Here is a 22,726-nt window from a genome sequence, read left to right as displayed (position 1 = left end):
GTTAAAAATTATCCAAAATAAATGTTTGAGCAAGTACATAACCAGCCAGTGTTCAAAACTATCTGCTTGCCTTAGCTCGATTCAAAATGGTAAGCTTGTAATAATGTATTTAATTCCAGTGGTACTGGTGGATTTCCGCGGGAAATTCGAGCATGTCTTTGCGTCATTACGTCACATCTGTACACATAAAGAAGGTGTCTCGGCTAGTAGGCTAGGCTATGTTGCGTGTGAGAATGTTGGTGTTGAGATTTATAGCCTTTTCTCACAGCACTTGATATAATTAAACTTGTCAATTTAATGGCGGATCCAGAAAGGTTCAAACGACAATCACAAGTGACAACTGGAGATTCACCCGTTGTAAAAAAACAAAAGACTTCGGAGAAAAAAAAAGACTGCAACTGGCCCATGCAAAAACAAGGATAAATATCGGGAGGGCATTAAATGTAGTCACGCAATGCTGATGTTGTGAACATTAAAGGTCCCGTATGCCCCTTTTCACAAGATGTAAAATAAGTATCTGATGCAGGGGCGTAATTTGTGGGGGGGTTGGGGGGGAGATAACCCCCCCAATATTTAAATCTATGCATTACAACCCCCCCAATATTTATACCATGATCACATGAAAAATACGCAGACCCAAACTTCAACCCCCCCAATGTTCAAACCAAATCTACGCCCTTGATCTGATGTCCCCAGAGTGTGTGTGACAGATTGAAAATGAACATGTACATTTAAATGCATAAGTCTGTGTACACTGTGATATATAATTATATATAATAAAATAAAAATATATTCACTATTTACTATACGTAGAAAAGTCTATAAAATATAAATATGTTACTTTATAGTTCTACTTAGTTAATCTGTTATCAGTTTATGGGCACGATAAGTTGGATGATCGATTGTTCTGGTCTGCGTCAACACTAGGGGGAGAGCTCGCGGGTTTTTTTCCATTCTACATAAAGCTTCCAGTGGAGAAACTGCGCGAGTTTTGTGTGTGTATTAATCTTCTCCCCCTTTTCAGGTATTAAGTGTAATTATTAGTTTAAAATACTTTAATAGGATTAATAATATGTTTGAGAGTATAGAGACGCGATTATTATATTGATTGTGTGTCCGAAATGTTTAAAATGTGTAGTTTAGAAATGCGCGAGCTCAAGACTCCATTTTGTGCGCGTTGGGAATAGCGTTAGGCCTATATAATGGCGCGAAGCTCGTGTATGTTCAATTTGTGTATTTCATGTGTAATCCTGTTTATATGGTGATGATTTGTCGACTTGTTTCAAAGATGTGTAGAGTAAAAGTGACTTGAGAATGTTCCAATCTAGCTGGAATTGTACATTTACATGCGTATAACTGATTTGCCATAGAGTTAATATGCATAGATGACTAAAAAGAGTAAGATTTAAAAGAGTTGAGTCTCAGGTAAGGTAACCGTTAAATGCTTTAAAATGCTTTATTGTATTTCTGTGTGTACTTTATAGTGTCATGAGTCTCAAATAGCCTTTTATAAAAGAGTGTACTCATGTAATTATATACGTATATGGTAAAAACTGCTGAATACTGATATGAAAGATGTCAATGAAGTTAATTTATAATAGAAATGTTTAATTTTGTTTATACAAATGATTAATTTTGATTACATTCTACATAAAGCTTCCAGTGGAGAAACTGCGCGAGTTTTGTGTGTGTATTAATCTTCTCCCCCTTTTCAGGGGTACAACATGTGCATGCGAAGTTTCAGCTCAAAATACCCAACAGATAATTTTTTACAACATGTTTAAATTGTCATTTTTTGGGGCTCAGAAAAACGCGCTGTTTTAGTGTGTGCCCTTTAAATGCAAATGAGCTGCTGCTGGACGGCACAGGGGGCGAAGCTTCATGAGCTCGCCTCGCGCACAGTCTCTCAGGACAATTTCATCTCACGGAATGATGATAATTATCAGAAACCCTCAGTAACGGTGTTCATTTCGAGTCGGAAAATAATGCCTACTACAGAGTCAGAGTGCTGTATAGAGATGAATCAGGTATAGTTTAGTAGTTTAATTACGGTTATTATAACGTATTTGTCATCTGCTTGTATGTATCCATTATTTATTAATAGCCTACAAGTCTGCTGTCTGAATGATTATCAAATATATACTGATGAGTTTAATAAAGTTTATTGTACATCACACAAAAGATGAAGCGTCAGTTTTACTTCACCGTAAAAATCACCGTAAGAGCTGAGTAAACACAGTAAGTTATAAGAAGTGCGCAAGTACATAAACGAATTTCGGTAGTTGAGGGAGCATTCCTGTGGGCGGAGGTTAGTCAAAAAACTGTTCTAGTGACGTCATTAAAGAAGGAAGTAGAGGGATGTAGTCCAAACGAGCCGTTCGATGTAGTCAACTTCTGTTAAATAAAATATCTCGCTTGGCATTGAACTTTGAGCTTTATAATTTTACAGATATTATTTATACTCTAACAACAACATTACACACTAACTAAAGTTTGAAACATGGGATCACGAAGAACGGGACCTTTAACAATTTGATAACAAAGTATAATTTGCACGGTTTGACGTGATATGATAAGCAAGCGTTAGGTTTAATCAGCGTGATTTACTGCAATGCTTTTTTTCCCTTAACATTAGTTAGTCAGAACAAAAGTGGATGTTACATACTTGTTCAGACAACATTTTCCGGTGAAGATTCTTATGTTGGCCATACTTCCAAAAAGTAGAATCTGTGATTCCGAATTCACACACGGTGATTGACAGCAGCACATTCTCCTCAAAACATTGGATTCATCTGCGCTGTGCCATGCCGAGGCACAACGCACGTAAAGTTAATAATTCCGCGAATAACTGTAATTGCAGATTTCAAACAGAGATGGCGACAAAGAGGAAAAACTGCCGACTGCAGCTTTAATTAACCTACATATTTTATTAAATGATTGAATTATATATTACAATATATTATATTATATTAGGCTATAACACAATATAATTAATACAAATTATTACCTGATCAACTCTATGCGAAGGAGATGTGTTGCACTGCGTGAGGCAAATGGTGGTCACACTAGATACTGACTGGTTTTCGGACCCCCCTGACCCCCTCAGTACAGTAAAACTGCACATTTTAGAGTGGCCTTTTATTGTGGCCAGCCTAAGGCACACCTGTGCAATAATCATGCTGTCCAATCAGCATCTTGATATGCCACACCTGTGAGGTGGATGGATTATCTCTGCAAATGAGAAGTGCTCACTAACACAGATTTAGACAGATTTGTGAACAATATTTGAGAGAAATAGGCCTTTTGTGTCCATAGAAAAAGTCTTAGATCTTTTAGTTCAGCTCATGAAAAATGGGGGCAAAAACAAAAGTGTTGCGTTTATAATTTTGTTCAGTGTATATATTTATATATATATATATATATATCCTCTTTTATATTTGTATAAATAAATAAAATATATAAATATAACACTCACTCACTCACTCACTCACACACACACACACACACACACACACACACACTCATGGAAAATATATCCTGCCCTCTGCTGGCAGGATGCATAATCTTTTCAGAAAAGACAACTGTCAACTGTAACATTAAAAAAGGCCATAAAATAATATAGAATATATCATTTGAGAGTATGTAGTTTATATATCGTGATAGTGTACTGAAGTAAACTGATGTGTATCTTCACATTCAAACATGTAAGTGACAATACATATATTAATAAGGAAAGCCACAAGTAAATGACAAAAACATGGTAATTCCATTGAACTTTTTTTGCAAGTGAAGTTAATACATCATCGTATAATGGCATACGCCCAATGTTTAAGAAAACATGATGCTTAATCACTGAAGGTTCTACTAAGAATTCAAGAGCTTCTAAAAATACAACTCCTCTGTCACCGTGTCACCTATATGCCAGACTCTTGGGTAGTTTCAACTTTGCAATTACTCTTCTGTACCCTGTCATTAGTTGGAACACATCTTGTAAATGTAAATTTGTTTAAGCTATCTCTGTTTTAATGATACCCATATAACAGGTGAATTTAAAACGAGTGTACATTTGTGAGCCTGAGAAGGTCAGAAGAGAATGTCTCATCTGTGCATCTTGCTGTTTCCAGACAGTGCTGAATGTACAGGTGAAAATACCTCTTTTTTATCTCGCTGTTGGGAATCTTGTTCAGTAACTTTTCGTCCATGTCATTTTGGAACAGAGACTACAAAGAAAATGTCCTTACAAACACCCTGCATATTTTGCAGTATTATGCCTACTTTTATAATGTAATGTAAACCAGTACACACACAGTATGCCACACTAAATGTTTTAATTGTTCCACAATCTCGTGACTAATGCATTGCATTAAATATATATATATATATTTGTACTTTTTTTATATTTAGATACAATCATTTTGTGTTAATATGTCAACAAAGATTCAAGAAACATTACAAAAACAGGTATATAACTACTGATTCCTCATTCTGCAAATGACCGCTTACATGGAAGTACAGTAGGCCTACTTACAGTACATACTTGACATTTTTGGCTAATTTAATGTGCATGGGTACTGCATCTGTATTGTAAAAAGCTCTGTATAAATAAATGTGACTTGACAGTATACATACTGCATACTACAAATATTAGTATGCTTAAATAATGTTAGGACATTCTGCACACACCCTCAGAGGGTTTTAAATCAGTCAATATGTTAGGCTTCATTTACTTTTCTTTGAATGTAACTGGTCCTACTCGCAGCCTCTCCAAGTGGGATTGGAACCAGCGTCACAGAGGAGCTCTTTACTAGTGTTCCACCCTAAACCTCACTCCAATCCGGGTCACGGCACCAATTTGACTGACCCTACTCGCACCCGCTCCAAGCGGGATACAAACCTCCGTCACCAGCATGCGAGGCAGGTGTGCTAACAAGTTTGACGCCAGGGGAGTGAGGTTTACTTGCACAGCTCTTTACTAGCAGCTGGCCTCCGTTACACGAGCACAGTATTATCTGATTTGCAAAGTGATGTGTATTTTGTGTTTGGAGTGTTTGAGTACTTGAGTTTCTAATTGGCAGTTTTGAAACACCTTGATTAAATGAGTTGTGTGTTCCTTTTTCGGGAAGAGGATCATTTACGTTGATTGAGTTTTGCCCTGGTTTGATTAAGCCCTATTGCTGAAAGCTAATGAGTTGCTTTTATGTTCTGCTGCTGTTTGGCCATCTGGACGCGTCTGAGATGAAACAGTCACTGACTGAGCTGGAAATGAAATGAACAGTCTCTAACAGTCATATATATATTTCTCTCTGTATACACTTTTGTTCTGCAATATGCAAAGAATGTTTTTGTGTTAAATTACCCCTCTGGTTTCCTGAGGTCTTCTTCAAGCATTGATGACAATGGACTGGGGGGACAGTTTAACTGACACTGACCTGGAAGAGATCCGCAGACAATGAAAACACTATTCTGTCCATAAATACACAATATCTTGAAATGTTTCACAAAGTTCAAATGTTTTTGTATATATATTTCCATGTATTGTGTTTGTCTTGATGTATGCCTAAAAATATATTCTCCCTAAAAAATGTATAGATATAAAAATAGTTCAAGCAGTCAATATTGTGCATCTGAATTTTACTATTTACAGACATTTGTCAGATTAAATACAAGTTTACTGCATGAATAACAGATGCTTATTGGGCACACTTGCAAAAATTGCTCCATAGACTTCCTTTGTAAGTACATGTCTGTCAAAACATAACAAACTGCATACAAGTCCACATTATTTTCTATGATTATGGCATGCTGAACTAGAAAAAATGCAGTTAGAATGTTTTTGGTCTCATTTTAGTGATGCATTGCATTGTTAACAGTCTCTGATCTTTTTATATAGCGTTTCAGATATGAACATGGTCATATTTTGCATTTATGGCAGGTGCTGGATATTGGCGACAGGCTTACCATTCCCAACAGGGACACAAAGGAGGAGGAGAAGACCTCGGGGATCTGGTGGAAGCAGCTGGTGTTGGAGAAACTGCAGGACCAGTATCCAGGACATGAGCAATTTGGGTTGAAAAACACTTTACTTAAAGCTTTTATATATATAATGCCTTTTAAAAGTATTTCTAATGCATTAATTAATATTTGTAATGCACCTGATAATGCATTGTATGATCTCATTAATATTAACCACAGTTATAATACATTATTATACTTAATGTAGGGCTATGAACACATGAGATTCTGAATAAGGGTTTGAACATAAATTGCTCAGTCTCAGTCTGATATAAAAGGATTTCCAGCAAAGGATAACCATAGGCAATTGGTTATTATGCACTATGCGTTTGAAAATGCATTTGCTGTCTTGGAAACTTCCCTCTTGAAGGCCTACCATTAAAGTTGAACTACATTTATTCATGGGTGTAGCTTGACAAGTGAGCTATGGGGAGACCGAGCCAGTCGCTTTAGTCAGTCACCATTTTAATCACATTTAGCTTTTCTATAGTATCCCTACTCCATGTAACTCCATATACAATAATATTGAATTGATTTAACTAAACTAGCCAAACTAGTCTGTTTCGCCTCACTAAACTTAGCAATAAGCACGTTGAAAATGCACTATAAACACTGCAATAGGCTTTTAGTAATCAAATAAACGAGTGAAGAATTACTCACCCTCTGCTTGAAAGCAGACATCTGTTACATCACAATGACAACAGGGCAGAAAGATAATGTTGCTAAGTAAAAATTATCATTACAAAAAAGATTGCATAGATACAAAGTATAAACCAGCTGAAAAGTGCCCAAAAACACTCTAAAACCAGCCAGAGCATCAACTAGGACCAACAAGGACCACTAGGCAAGGCAAGGCATAAAATCCTACACTGGCTCAAACATCCTGGGCATTATTTCACATCGTACTGCCATCGATCTAGCCGGTTATGAGGTACATGCGCAAAAACACTTACACAAGAAGCCAGCTGTATTTTATGCCATCATACCTATAAATAAATATCATATAATGGAATTGGCTTGGCATTTTATCTTTAGATTGTTTCATTTGTAATCTACTCCATTGGACTATACTTTCACATCTCTGCCGGTTGCCTTATTGATTTGCTGTAAAGTAATACGCCTCTGTAATGCTCTGTCACTAAATCATAAAGGAATATATGAGACTGTGTCTCAGGCATTAACAGTTACGACCACTTGAAGAGAAGCTCTCGACGCGGATGATTGATTTATAGGTAGCAGTCTATCATTGTCATAAACCGTGGTGCTCCTCAACCATCACAGATATCACATTAAAAACTACTTAAGTGTCATCAAACGCTCTCCGTGGGATTGCAAATAATGCAATGAGCCTATAAATTGCTCTCTGGTTTTAATTATTGCTAATGATATAATATGTCACTTGCATACTGCATATTGTAAATATTGAAATATTGAACAATAATAAAAGCTAAATACTAGTGCTTGGAATTCAAAGTATAGTGGTTTGCCTTATAGCAAACACTTCTAAAATAAGAGTAGTATGGAGCAGGCTGTCCATTCTGAACAATCCCTTAACCAAAATCATTACTTTCTTTCCAGCAGAGCCTTAAAAATGGAGTCTTTACTACGCTGAAACACACTGCTAACCCCAGCCTCCTGCTGGCCTGTGGGACGCTGTGGGACGTTCGGGCAGCTAGCCAGAGATCCGCTGACACACTGGTGCGCACACATATGCAGGCACAAGCTATCTCTGTGCTCCCTGAGAGAATCCCTATCAAGCACAGAGAGACGCTCTGTATGTCTTAATGGAGGACAAATCTGTTAGCGCACGGCCAGCGTGTGTGGGTGGGCTCTTCACTGCTCTCACCCAAGAAATGAAATGAATGGAGAGACTTTTAGACAGGCAAGCTGGTGGGCTGGCCTTCTGGTCATAACTGGTTTAGCAAGCTGGTTCTGGAGGGGGTTTGGCACTTCTTTTTATAGTCAGGCTGGCCTTAGCTAGTCTTGGCCAGGCTGGGAGACCAGCTAACCATCTTGGATTGGTTTTAGCTTTTTTATTTTTTTATTTTATTTTTATTTTCAGCAGGGCACTGAGCTGGCAGACTCTGTTTTGTTCTACCTCTATAAGCAGCTTAAAGTTTTTGTTTGCATTTAGCTGAATGGTATTAAGAGGATGAAGCCATTTCAAGCGCAACGGAGATCTTTTTTTGTTGTTGTTGTTGTTAAATGATTTCAGTAACTTGTAAAATATCCCTCACTACCATTCAAACGTTTGGTAAGATGTTTTAAATGTTTTTGAAAGAAGTATGTTATGCTCACCAAGACTGCATTTATTTAATAAAGAAAATAAAACAGGAAAAACTAGGATACTGTTAAATATTTTACTAGATTTTTATACACACACACACACATATATATATATATTAAAGTGTACTTCTTACAAGCACTACTTCTACTTTCTATAAAGAAGTAGACTTGTTTGGTGTGTTATATAACATTTTAAAACACATGTAAAGGACTTGATTATAATTTTACCTCTAGTGTGTTTCTTATCCGATATTACATTTACAGAAAAAATATTTTAAATGTACTAAATTGTAACTTCACTGCAGAAATATATTTAAAACTGCAAAAAACTGCAACAAAAATATACTTAAATATCACAAATACATTAAAAAAAACATATTAAAGTATATTTTACCTTTGATTTTCAGTAGACTTTAACCATATTTAAAAAAACAATATTTATGAAATTACAAATAAAGATAGCCTACTTAAGTAGGTAAAAAAAAAACACTCAATTGCATTCCATATATTTACTATATATTTTTAGCGTAACTGCGATTAAGCTTCTGTAAGCATTACATTCAGTTCACAGTTAAGCATATTCTTTTATATTATTTCCATAATAAATAAATAAAGTAACCCACACTACTTATTTTTTTCAAGGGTAGCCCTTTAAAATAGAGACCTATATGTGCATAGGTCTGCATATGTGATAACTGTTGAATGATTTGTTGTCTAAATGAAGGAGGGTTCTTTCCTCTGTACTGTGGCATCTTCATGAAAGTCTGTTAGCATAGTGTACAAATACACAAAGAGATTTTGAATCTCAGAATTTTAAAATAAGGGTCTGACTGCTTCTGTGTCCTTTTATCCTGAATGTCCCGGAGCAAGAAACAAAGGAATTAACACAATACAACTAAATTATCACTCCAAAATTCCTGCAAGCACCAGAGTAATGCAGCTTTAGTGCAGAAGTACAACTGCAAATTTGTACCTATTTACTTCATACAAAAAAAAGTTATTCAAATGTGTGTTTTCAGATGTTTTTGAAGATTGAACTGCTGCTCACATGAAGGTCCGGAGTTCGTTCCACCAACATATAACAGCGAGTGGGAATGTTATTGAGTGATTCAGTGTTTAAGGTGCAATACACCTTCAGTGCTTTTAGTCACATTTTGCACCTTCTCTCTGGTCTTTAGTGTTTTTTCTACTGCACTATAAATACAAAATGATCTCCATAAATTCTCTGCATGCTTGTGAAACAACTTGCCTGATCCTGAAAAGACTATGTAAAAGTGGGAGGTCTTATGTCGACATGCTCACGCTTCTGATGATCACGCTTCAACTATCCCTTTAAGTGATTCTTCTCCATGATTTAACATTACCTCCTTTTTATTCTTACAGTGTTTCAGGCATGTAAAGTCCTTCTAGACGTGTCAGCGCTGGAACTGCATCTCACGGGCCCCCTCATCTCTGTGTGTTCACGGTGTAGCCGGTGAGTGTTCAGGTTGTCTGAACAAGCCTCAAGCACAGTGTTTCCAGGCAAACCTTGAATGCCAGTCGGAGGGTTGCCATGGCAACAGAGTCGGGGCAACTGCACTTTGGAATGCCTGGAGACCCTCTCCAGCTGTGCCTAATGTCTTATCTGGTAAATAATGCCATATTCAATTGAGCAATGAAATCTAACTCTGTCATGTCCACTTTCCCTGACAGCAGAGATAATTAGCGAGCAAAGGGAGACTTTTCTTTGAGAAAAATAACCTATAATCTTAAATGTCTCTTCCAGAAAGCTGCAGATCTGTGGATCACACTGTACTCAGATTTGCCTAGACACCAAAGTATGTGATGAAAGTCACATTTCTAATTAAATTCATCTATTTTTCTATTAAGTGAAACCCCTGAGAACAGTTCTGCAAAAAAATGTTTAGTCAATAAATATTGACTACATTTGCTTGCTGTAGTTTGATTTTTCAGAGTTGTAAATAAAACAAAGATTACTGGAGTACATTTTACAAGTTCCATTTCAGTCTAAGTAAATCCTACACCATTTTTTTTTCTCAGTGTAATGTAAAATAAAAGACCGCTTTAAGGGTGTCATTATTGAGAATAAAAATGTGTTGTGTATCGTGAATCTGCATGGAGACGGGAACATCAAAGTCTCCCCTAACCGTTATTGTTTGTTCCTACCATACCCTTAGAATGTAAATGAGGGGCCGTTTACTCGACACAGTTTTCAACTAAAAACGGAAAACCTTTTATGCATTTTGGCCATTCATTTACATGACAACTGTGTTTTGGGGACCTGAAAACGGGATTCATAGTGCAAGTTGTTGAAACCAATACCCGTTATAGTCTGCCTGTAAACAACAAAAACGTGAATTTGTCAAAACGGTGACGTCATACATGAAAAACGCAAAATAAATGTTTTCCTGCTTTTAGTATATTGTTGTCATGTACCCTTAAGAGCGTAACAATTTGGGGGCTCGTCCGGGATCTGCACAGACAACTGAGAGAAAATGAAGAAAACAAACAAGCTCACACGCATATATCAAATAAAATACATGTGTCACACAACGTAACAGTAGTTAACAGTAAACAGGCAAATATTCTAATAAAGATCTTTATTCAGTTTTAAATAGGCCAACAAATCGTAAAAATACATAAAGGTCAATAAAATGACAAATCAGCTCCTCGTGCGCATCTCAGCCTCTTGGGATACGGTTGTAAATTGTCCTCAAAACAATATTGAAAAAACGGATGACTTGCAGGTGTGAAAAAACACTTTGTTGTTGGTAGGATTTTCCTTTTTCCAGATTGGTTGATCCTGAGAGTCAGTCGGTATGAGCTCAAATTTAAATGTGAGATGGACGCCAGCACTCACCAGCCTCCAGGCAGCGTAAAGGAAAGTTTCGATCTCGATATCACAACAGAGGACGTGGCGTTGTTTCACAGAGCAATAATGCAAAAGAAAGGTACCAAAAAAAAAAAAATCCTCCATCAGTCCAAAAGTCACCCTACATCCCAAATAAAACCACGCCAAAAAAACGGATTAAATAAGATTCACTTAAGAGGACAACACAGGAGTATCAGCATTGCTTAAAAAACATTTAAAACAGCTCAACAGAAAAGACAACATCGACTTGCCAACCTACCCGAATACATTGATTTTCTGATAAGCTTCTACATCTTGGAATGAAGAAATACATAAATGCAATAATTTAAAGTGACACTATAAGTTAAATAATGTGTGGAGTTTAAACACATTGTAGAATTTAGGCCATCATTTCTTTTGCAATGTTTTGATTTTTTTTCCATTGCAAAACAGTTTTAATATGCATCATCCTTTAATTTTGCTTAGGGCTTTTCAATGTAATTTCTACTCAAACGGAGGGGGAATAAAAACAGAAAGTCAAACCTTGACCCCAAGCATGTTATTGCTTGGATGTGCTTGAAGGCCAAAAAAGTAAGCGTGGGTGATCAAAGTGATCAGCTCTAAGAAATTCAAAACAACTGTGACGTAGTAAGCATTATTCAGCACAAAGCCTCATTCAAATAATCACTCACTCACTCACTCAAACCTCAATTCAGTCGAGCACTTTTTTTTTTTTTTGAAGAAGAAACTTTCACTGAGCTGTCTGAAAGCGCAAAGCAAATAAATAATAAAAGAGTAGCTTGGAGAAAAGCCTGAAGGCCAGCACAATTATGACAAGGAGGGAAAACAACATAATGCTTATTTAAAAAAAAAAAATTAAATACAAATTTTTTTCGAATTTTAGTCAAAGACTTTAGTTAAACAAAAATGGCCATCTGAGTGAGTGTAAATGCAGAGCGCATGCCTTGACGCTTCAACTTTTGGGCTGATGCTGATGAAGACGAGGATGAAGGTGGGAATGGGAATGTCGTCATGATTCCTCGTTTCCTGAGTCGTCCTCGTCATAGCAACAGTCCTCGTCATCGTCATCCTCATCCTCCAAGTCCTCGTCATCATAGTAATCATCGTATAACAGGTCGGACCCCTCGTCCAGCGCGGGGGCGCGCGTGCGCACACAGTATTCTGCCAGGGTGGTGGGAACTTTCACTCCGTCCCGTTCTGCCTCCGCTTTCGTGGCCAGAACTTGTTTTCTGTAACAGACACAAACACCTCATTATCGGATCTGAAGGAATATTCGGCTTCACATTTGTGCTTTTAAACCTTCAGGCTAGACTTCAATTGTGGGCACATTACCATAAACATGTATTCCATTCGTTTTTACATTTGAGGTTGTGTACGGACACCGCTTTGCAAATGCTCAGAATGTTCCTTTTAGCTTCATTTTTATATAGCTGAAACATTAACCATGTAGCTTCTCTTTCTATGACGTTCAGAGTCAGACTCATCTGTCTTAGGCAGTGAGACATGTTGACATTTTATGTAATTTAAGCTCTCCATTGGAGTTGTTGCCCTGAGGTTTTAAGATGCCAAGGCAGAGAAATAAACAACTTATGTCCTGAAGGATGAAATCTGATGCAAGTCAAATGTTCCGACTCAGATGGCTGAAAACATGCAATAGAGAGATTGCCAAGAGGAGATCATGTTTCAGTGACTTATTCAACCACAGGAGGGCACCGCTGATCCAGAAAATAAATCAAAATCTGTTTCCAAGGGTTTTCCATTGGCTTAAGTGTTGTTTATCACCATAGCTTCTGACAGAGCCATCAAAATGTAACACGCATTAAACAAATAAACATTAAACACAGCTGATCTCTTAAAGGGACCAAAATATTCTCTATTTTTGTACAATAATTTGTTACCTAATGATTTCTGCATATTCACGGTCTTTTCCTTTACTGTCTCTCCATTTGCGGTACATGACAGAGGCGTCCACGTTGGCCGGAGAAAACGTGTTGGGCTCGTTCAGTAGAGAGATGACACTCAACAGTATAGTTCTGAAACACACACACACAGACACTCAATGTTATAATGGCATTAACCTTTAAGCTCATCTGTCCTAGAGCTTCTTTGTGCTGCATTCTCTTAAAGATGTGAAGAGATTTTAGCCAAGAGGATCAGTCTTTATGCATTACTTAAAGTTACTCCGGTGACCTCACATTTGCAATAGAGATACAGAGTAACTTCAGTTTCCAAGTTGGTAATGAATCAACAGTATTCACTGGGAAAGTAACTTATTTTGAAATACTGTTTTCATAATCACTCTTATTCATTGTCAAATGAGCTAAGTTTTTTAAAGTTAGCAATTAGATGCAGGCCAAAATAATTCTTCAACAATTTAGATTGTAAAAAAAAAAATTATAATAGCATTAATAATTATAACAACAATAAATAGTATTACTATTATTATGGTTATTAAATAATAATAATTCATATATTTAGGTGGTGTAATTAATATGTCAAAAAGAAATAAAATAAGAGTAGTTCTACACATTAGTTACAAGTAGGACTGGGCAGTACAAAAACGTGTAAATAAATCTTGATATTTTCCCAAATTTTGACGACATTCAATGTGCCATTAAACATTTTCTATACATTAAATAGAATAAGTGGCAGGAGTATTAGTTAAACACTTCAAGACTTAATGCATAGATATATTCTGACATACAGTATCAGATTTCTTTTTTTTTTTTACATTTGTTTTATACTCAAACAAAATAAGTCACTAAAAACAACAAGCTACATCCGAGCGGGGTGAACACTAGGTTTTGATAATGTAAACCATGCAACATTCAGTGTGGGGTCAAAATATGCCCGTCTCTCTGTGTACAGTGACAGGTGTTCATGACATGAGTGACATGAGCTTCCAGGAAGACACTAGCTTTTCCACTGAAGCACAAAGCCCAGTGAAACAAAACACCAGACTAACTAGAATAGAGATCAGACTCGGGGGAGGAAACGCACAAATACACAGATCTCCACTGAGATGCTTTCCTTAAGGCAAGCAACATGAAACTCATGAACACAAACCCATCCTGGCCACTCTTCCTATAATTCTGTTAGTGGGGAAAATACATGATCGCAGACACACTTTGAGACAGCTACTGTTGAGGATCTAGCCTGTAGTACGGAAATTAATTTGCACAGCACACAATGTAAAAAACAAAACAAACAAACATTTATTTGTGGAAAAAGACAAGAATAAGCTGCAATGTGGACAAGACTTCATGCCAATAATCAAACAGGTCTGGCTGTTAAGGTGATGATACAACTTTGTATCATGTTGCTGGGCAATGTTGCAGTCAACGGGCAACCAGATGAGACACAGGGCCCAAGACCGATCTAAATTATCCACATAGAAATGTAAGTGCCCAAGCAACAATCGCTCGGCAAGATTGCCCAGCCAAATCAAAAAGTTGCCCTGTGTATCATCACCTTTAGAGATTACTCCATACCTGACATTCTGCGTGGGGTTCCACCTCTCTGAGGGAAGCTCTCCGCTCTGTGGATCATCTACTGGAGGATGCAGAATGGAGATACACACGTCCCCGTTCTGTGAAAGCACAAGCAGAGAATCAAATCAATCACACAATCATCATGCTTTCACGAAGCAAAAGCAGCATCTCAGTGAAGCCCTCGCCTCCACACCACTGCTGTTTCTGTGAGTACTCAGAGTCACAGCGAGGCATGTGAAAGGGAGATAAGGAGAAAAAGCCAGTCAAAACTGAAGGACGATCTCTGCAGAACTCTGAAAAGCCTTGTGCATGCACTGCATATATATCCAACACAAGGAAATATACTGGTGCATGGGGTAGGCGGTATGACCACCATCTTAAACCAGAGTCATTTTTTATATCACTCACAGTAATGCTGTGTGTCACAATATAGTTATACTTCCTGTAAATTCCACCAAAAATGTTTTATATAAATAGATTACTATGTATTAATGCAGTTTTTAAATAATCATCCAACAATCCAGTCATTATTGTAAACAAATCAAAGATACATCTGGCTCCAGAAACAGCTGCTTCACATTATGCAACACTTCAGTTCAAAATAATCTAAAAACAGTAATAGATTATCTGTATTAATTAAAACTAAAAATACTAAAACTACTAAAAATAATTTAAGTGTTACCTGAAATAAAACTGGAATTAAATACAATTATTTAGATTAAAAACAGTTTAAGTTAGTTGCTGAGGCATTTTTTGTTTGTTTTGTAAGTTTTAGTTAAAAATACTAAAATGAACTAACTAAAACTGAAAAAACAAACAAAAAAAATGATTAAAGCTAAATAGAAATTTACCTTTAACTGCTTCACCGCAGTCATTTTTGTTGTGTGTTTATTTTGTTATTGAGAGAAAAGCGCGTAGCAAGCACATATTTACAAATTCATCTAAATGTTGCTCTCTGCAGCGTGTATGGCGTCGGGATGTTCCCTGCAAAGGCATTTCTAACTATTTTTTAGTTCAAAGCGAAGAACAAAAGAACTTCGCCATGGGTATATAGGGGCGTTGAACCACATTCAGTCTCTTGTATGCAAGTTACGTGTGCATGAATGCGAGAAGTTGCTAGCAGCAGTTCAATTAACGGCCATCGGTGTCGCTAATAACAAGGGTTTCTGAATTCTACATAAAGCCCCGTTTAAAGACATTGTAAAATATACACACAGCAGTTGAATTCAATATTATTGTGGCAAGTTGTTACATGTGCCTGGCAACATTAAACAACATAGTTACAGCACATTTACAGCAGAACACATGCTGGCAGTGCATAAAAATATAATAATGCCCATTTTAATCAACTAAGCTGCCTCCACTTCACTACAAGTGCTTGTCACGATATCATGTCTCCAGCACACCACACACACACACACATTACCTGCGATATACGTTTTCAAAAATGATTGACATTTTTGAGGGGAGGGCCAACTGTAACATCTTTTACATTTTCGCACAAACTACAAATCTACCAAGTATCTTTTGGTATGAGAAAAATGTACCAAATATAACAGCATTAATTAAAATATGATGCAAAATTGACGCAAAAAGGGTAAGGAACTATTGACAGATCTGTGAAGTGGTTTTTGCTATTGTTATGCTTATAATTTCCAACCTACACAACATGACTTGATGTTTTCCAGGTCACACACAGGTCTGAACTGCAGCTCAGTGAACCACACCTGTTGGTGCTTGCCGATGAGGGTTACAGTTCTTCCTCATTTTTAAGATGTCTGCTTACCTTATTTTCCCATTTAACACATTGCAGCCATTTATATTCAATTATATCAAGAGTTCAAATAATGTGTTACTTATAATATCTGTTCCTAACTGTGCAGTGGCAATAGCCAAGATACAAAGGTTCATGTTTGCCTGGTGCATTAATCCAGGGCTTAACTGAAGGAAATGAGGAAGCACAACAGACAAGCCACGTGCCACAGTACACAGTGTGAGGGCTGAAACAATCCTCTTACCTCATAGATGTTGGGGTGCCACATCTTGGTGAGGAATCTGAACGTGGGTGGGGAGTAGGGGTAATCGATCGGGAACTTAATGCGAGCCTGCAAAACAGGACAAAAACAAACGTCAGCACAAACTTTGTCCAATGCACACTCGTTTATTAAGTATTATGGCTAAATTGATTAGAGAGGTGTAACGATATTAAACCAAACAGAAACTCTCAACCGCCCAAATGAAACACATGATATCTTGTGTAATAGCTCAGTCAGTGTTTGAACGGCAGAAAGACATCAGTAAAACAGCTTGTAAACAATATCCCATGTGGCATTAGGCTACATTTACCTCAGGCAAGTCATCCAGTGTCCACAGTTTGTTAGTCAGCTAGAGAAATCAACTCTTTTGCTAAATATATGCACTATATTAGCCTATATATTCATTATGTTTTACTTAACCTGTTTTGATTATTTAATGTGTGGTTAAAATATCTGTCATGTTTTTCTAAAGCTGATGCTTCTAAAAAATGTGATAAAATCTGGGGCCCCTTCCTTAGGTATCTTTTTAAGCGTTGAAATATGTTTGGGCACATATGTAATATGGATAACTTCACTCTTTTCTCCCTTCACTCCATTGTTAATGTTTTCTTTAAGTTTGATTAAGTATGGCTTTAAGGTGTAAATTTCTCACTCTTATCTGGTGTGGGTTTCGGTGGGGTGGGTCTTTTTTTCTCCTTTATTTATTTTATGTATAACATACTTTTTGTATATATTTTATGAGACTTTGATCTGTTTTGTGTTTGTATAAAAAAAATGTATAAATAAAATGATAAAACATATTTAAAATATCTGTCAGCCAGTGTGTAAATGACAGCCAGTGTGTAAATGACAGCCAGTGTGTAAATGATTATATTTCAACAACGAATTGGAGCTTAGAATTAAATTTAGAAGTTAATGCAAAACCTGCCTTAAGTGCAGTTTACATGTTTGCATACAACGTTATTTAGGTGTTGATTATTATATCTAAAAATAATAGAAACTGAATTTAGACTAATAGCTTGGGTTCTGTTGTTAACCTTTAATATTATAGTAATGTGCAAGTAAGGGTTCCCTATATAGTTAGCATTAATACAGCATTAGCAGAGATCATTTTTTTATCCTTAAAACTTTTAATTACTGAATTCATTTAAAGACAGAGACACATAAAGCAATTATATGTTTAGTTTTCTCCCCCCAACCCCCCTACCCCTTAATTCCTACCCCACTCACCCACTGGTCTCTCACATTGTATTCACATTTGTCTGCAACTGATGCGTCACAGAAGGGATGTGAAAAATGTGAGCTGCTTTCCAAACGCAATTTATTCAGAGACAAGCAACCATGCATGGCAACATTTTTTGAGACCCCAAATATGACTATCCCATTGTGAGGGACCCTCTTCCTAAAATATGAATCAACAGCTATGTGTTTATACATAAAGATCATACTGTAAAAAAAAAAAGAAGAAGAAGAAGATAAGAAATGTAAGTTTCTATTAAGTTGCTTTCAACCTCTTAATATTGTAATGTTTTATAGATATAAACCTGAAGAAAAAAAAAAAAGAAAAAAAACTATGGCTGTCAACAGAATAAAATGACTAAACATATATATTTTTTTAAATTATTATTATGTACATACTATTTTTCTCTAACCTTTTCAACAAAACCCTTTGCACTCCCTAGCATCCCCATTTTCCAACTGCAACCTGTACTGGAAAACAGCTTTCACAGCCACCGAACTCTGACATTAAATGGACTTGGGTCCACACCAGAAGCTCTAAAGTGAAAGCTTCTAAACACTGTAGTACCCTCAGCTATATTTAACACAGTTACCGTTTAAAAAAACATTCTGCAGATTTCCACCACCAATAAAAATTCATTTCGGTCCTGCTGGACAATGCAGCCAAACACTAAGTTCAAAACGATCAACATCACAGTGCCGTCAGCTGGTACACCGCAGAGAGATTTCTTATACAGCAGCTTTGGAGGATTCGGTCTCAGGGTGAGCCCAGGACAGCTGCTCTTAATAGGATTGGAGATGCATCACATTGCAGGGGAACAGTGCAGATGGACAGGAGGGAAAATCTGAGAGAAAACACACAAATGGACAGAGAGCTGGATAACCAGGAAGTGGGGCAAATCATTTTTTGGCACGAAAACAACTAGGTTAAACATCCGTTACGCAAGAGATATGCCCTCTACCTCAATTCAATACAGACCTAATTATTTTCAAGTCTCGTGGCAAAACTGCCCTTGAAACATTTTAGGCTGATTACTACTGGAAGTGGACATAATGACATTTGCATTCAACTATATTATATGAAATCACTATATTAAAGGAACAGTTCAACTAGGATATGGCCCTTTACTCACATCTACGTAATTCCAAACTATGACTTTCTTCCATTGAACACAAAAGGAGAAGTCTAAACCTGAATATACTCTCTGTTCTTAAGGCCCGTTCACACCAAGGACGATAACTATAAAGATAACGATAAAGATATAATTCTAAAAATCGTTCTCCATATTAAAGAATAACAGAGTTCACACCACAACTATAACGATAAAGATATGAGGAACGATATCGTTGGGATCACTTTCAGAACGATTTTTTTCCAGCTGTCAAACGATAAAACACTGACAGCCAATCAGAATCCATTCTAATTTAAAGGTCTCGCGCATTTAAAATGGACCTGGATCATCCGGGCGCGCGCGTGCTTAGAATAAAAAGACCGTTATCGGTCGCTGGTGTGGACACATATATAGTTATCTTTATCGTTATCTTTATAGTTATCGTGCTTGGTGTGAACGGGCCTTTACTCATACAATAAAAAGTAAACGGGGACGGATGCTGTTGAGCCCCACAAATAGACAACAACAACACCATAAAAAACAGTTTTTAGTCCATATGGCTTTATAGTCACCAAATCCTCACACAAAAGCTAAGTCTTTATTCACTGAAATTGCTCGTCTCCTCTCCACCATAGCTCTCAAAATCCATTTGCCGCTTATTAAAAAGTGGTAAGTGAAGACACACTTCATGTCAGGTTTAACACACCGATGATTTAAAAAATGGCATTATTATATGCATTACCAAAAATGAGAGGGACAGATTTTCAGTGAAAAATTACTTCAATTTCTTTCCATTCCTCTCACAAAGCAACTAGCCAATATGGTTTTTAAATATCTTAAATACAGCACATACACTAAAGATAAAAAATTGGGGGTTAGTAAGATTACTTTGTGTTTTATGTTTCTCAACAGGGCTGCATTTATTTGACCAAAAATAAAGTAAAAACAGTAATATTGTGAAATAGTATTTTACCATTTAAAATAACGGTTTTCTATTTGAATATATTTTAAAATGTAATTTATTCCTGTGATGCAAAGCTGAATTTTCAGCATCATTACTGCAGTCTTCAGTGTCACATGATCCTTAAGAAATCATACTAATATGCTGATTACTGCTCAAGAAGCATTTCTGATAATTACCAATGTTGAAAACAGTGCAGGATTCAGGATTCTTTGATAAGCATAAAGTTCAAAAATGTATTTTATATAGAAATTGTAACAATGTATGGTTTTTTTTTCAACTCAACATCATAAACTTTTTTTTTCTCAACTTAATACATCATAAAAGTACTTCTTTTTTTATCTCATTGATCCTAGACTTGTCTAAGTCATATAAATGACTTCTATGGTGCTTTTTGGTAGTTGAACAGCATTCATCAGCACTTCCCCATTTGCCTTCCAAAGACGAACGTCAGCTGTACTGCTTGGAACAACATGAGGGTGAACAAATTACATAATATTCATATCTGGGTGAACTGACCTTTCAAAGAAAGCATGTAGCCTAATGTAACTAAATATTCCAGACAAGTTAGGCACAAGTGGTTTCAGGTTCTTGGCTGACTACAAGATCTTGACAATGTGCCAACATAATACTCAAGAGAGCTTTAACACTGTTGACAAACGGTGCAAAAAATTCCCCTTTCAAACAAAGAGAAGCAAGTCTCTATCATGCAAATCCAGCCTGTTTTATCCTCAAAGCAGGGAGCATTTACTGGTTTGAATACCATGCCTTCGGGCATTGCCAGACTCGAGAGTTCAGTTTCAACACAAGCTCATATCCTGACACTCCAGTGAACAGTGACGCCGCTGTATCTGCCAAACCCACTGTACGTGTGTGTGAGTGCTTTGCTTTCGCTGTAAACAAAGACACGAAAAGTCATTGACCTACTTCAAATCGAACACAACAGTCCAGCCCCTTCCTTTACAATCCAGAGAGGAACTAACATGAAGCTGAATAATTCAATAAAGCTTCTGACATTATTAGGTCATTAATTATAAAGCATTCAGACTGGTGTGAATGAACAGGTTTGTCTGCTCTGATGGAATGAGGTGGGACATAATGATCCTTTGCTGTCATTATTTTTATAATTATCATAATAAGAATAACTTGTGGTGCCACAAAGAACAAAACAAAATACAGGTCAAACGTGATGTCAACAACTAAAACTAAATACGTGAGGCCCTAATAAGTGTTTGGAAGGTCATGAATATGACATTTTTAAAGTTTAATCAATCAGTTTTGATAGATGCTTGCATTCAGCAGAATTGGAAATGATCACAAACACTTTGTCATAATAAATTATTTTAAAAATAGCTGGTAAATAAATCATTTGAATCAGTAATGAGCTTACAGCTAACTTAAAGTATATAAGAATGATAAAGGACATTTAATTGTAATATTGTTTGTTCAAAGTCATGTAAATCATCTCACCCTGCATCTATCAGAATGACAATGAGTCAATGAGGAACAAAGAAACCAAACAAATGAGCCCTATTATCCTGAACAAAGACCCCAGAATCTCATCAAACCGACATCTGATGGAAATCACAAGACATGAGATCATAACCAGGCTTTAAATCAATCAAAAACCTCAATTATATCGTAATACGTCTAAAGAAAACAGACAAGGGGACACATAAAGAGATGCAGTTATCCAGAGCTGGTTCCAGATCTAAATATAGACCATAGCCATCTGTTCCTAAAAATAACGCTTCTTTACCCCCTAAAACCCAACCTCAACCCTTACCTTGAAATAGCCCCCTTCATAGTGAGTGTTTGGGGGTCCGAAAATCGCCACTTCCCAGTTGTAGAGATCCGCTTCATCCACTAAAGTGATCTTGAAACCCTCCACTGGTTCCTCCTGTAGAGACTTCATCTCCAGCATTAAAGCTTTCTGTGAGCTGGCGACCTGAGCACTGCTCTGACGGGCCATTTCTGCTTTATTTCTACACAACTGGAATCAAAAAGGGCGAAAAGTTGACAAGATGTGATGAGGCGATGAAAGCTGCTTTTCTTTCTTTGTCTGGAGTTGCTAGCTTAGCGGGGAAATGACAATGTCCTCAAAAAAGAGAGTATTTTCGATCAAATAAAATGTGTTGTAAGCTATAAAGCATTATAAGTGTGTTTTTTCGTCGTCCATGAAAGTAAAAAAGGTTGTTTGGTTGTTTATATGCGGAGTTTTGTCTGTCAAAAAATAACAAATCGCGCTCCGGGTTTGTTGTGGTTTTTTTTTTTTTTTCGTAGCTGAAGGCTAGCAGCTAGCTGTGAAAATCCACTTCGACTCAACACTAATCTTCTCGAATGGTAGGTTTTCGTTTAATATAAGTAAATTCAGATGTCTGAGTGTACAAAAAGAAAGTCTGCGCTTGAATTCTGTCGCAAGCTGGTCCGTCGAGAAGCAAAAATCGCCGTGAACTAGTAAATGTGTAGGAGAGTGGCGAGTTATGAGTCGATGTCCTGGATGCGTCTTTCCTCAATTCCAATGGGCTCGCGGTGCATTGTGGGTGCTGTAGTTCTGTCGGCTCACATTACACTGTCAGACCTACGTTCACAGACACCATTCCAGTTATTTGACTAATTCTAACTCTAATAATTAGATAACGGCATAATTAGCTAACTATTTTATTGGTTATGTGTTATTTATAGTTATTTTACTGTAGGGGGAGTGGGGCTTGTTG

The 22,726-nt window shown here is 36.8% G+C and overlaps 1 protein-coding gene across 1 annotated transcript; it reads right to left on the bottom strand.

The window, feature by feature from the left end:
• Positions 1-10,879: 10,879 nt before the first annotated feature.
• Positions 10,880-22,594, bottom strand: cdc34b (cell division cycle 34 homolog b). Its single transcript, XM_081373557.1, has 5 exons — positions 21,796-22,594; positions 16,680-16,766; positions 14,662-14,759; positions 13,069-13,203; positions 10,880-12,399 (listed from the first exon to the last, which is right to left on the bottom strand). Exons 1-5 carry the CDS (start codon positions 21,979-21,981, stop codon positions 12,180-12,182), a joined length of 726 nt encoding a protein of 241 aa, XP_081229683.1. The 5' UTR covers positions 21,982-22,594; the 3' UTR covers positions 10,880-12,179.
• Between the last annotated feature and the right edge of the window lie 132 nt (positions 22,595-22,726).

The sequence above is a fragment of the Scardinius erythrophthalmus genome, assembly GCF_964197995.2.
Source record: "Scardinius erythrophthalmus genome assembly, chromosome: 9".
NCBI classification, from domain to species: Eukaryota; Metazoa; Chordata; class Actinopteri; order Cypriniformes; family Leuciscidae; genus Scardinius; species Scardinius erythrophthalmus.
This window is presented reverse-complemented; position numbering and strand designations above follow the sequence as displayed.

Bases quoted from the DNA above. Each gene is read 5' to 3' on its own strand.
- cdc34b (XM_081373557.1), bottom strand. From the start codon at position 21,981: ATGGCCCGTCAGAGCAGTGCTCAGGTCGCCAGCTCACAGAAAGCTTTA. The intron at 16,767-21,795 runs GTAAGGGTTGAG...CCTGTTTTGCAG, and splicing joins ATGAAGGGGGCTATTTCAAG to GCTCGCATTAAGTTCCCGAT. The intron at 13,204-14,661 runs GTATGGAGTAAT...TGTGTGTTTCAG, and splicing joins AACCCCACGCAGAATGTCAG to AACTATACTGTTGAGTGTCA.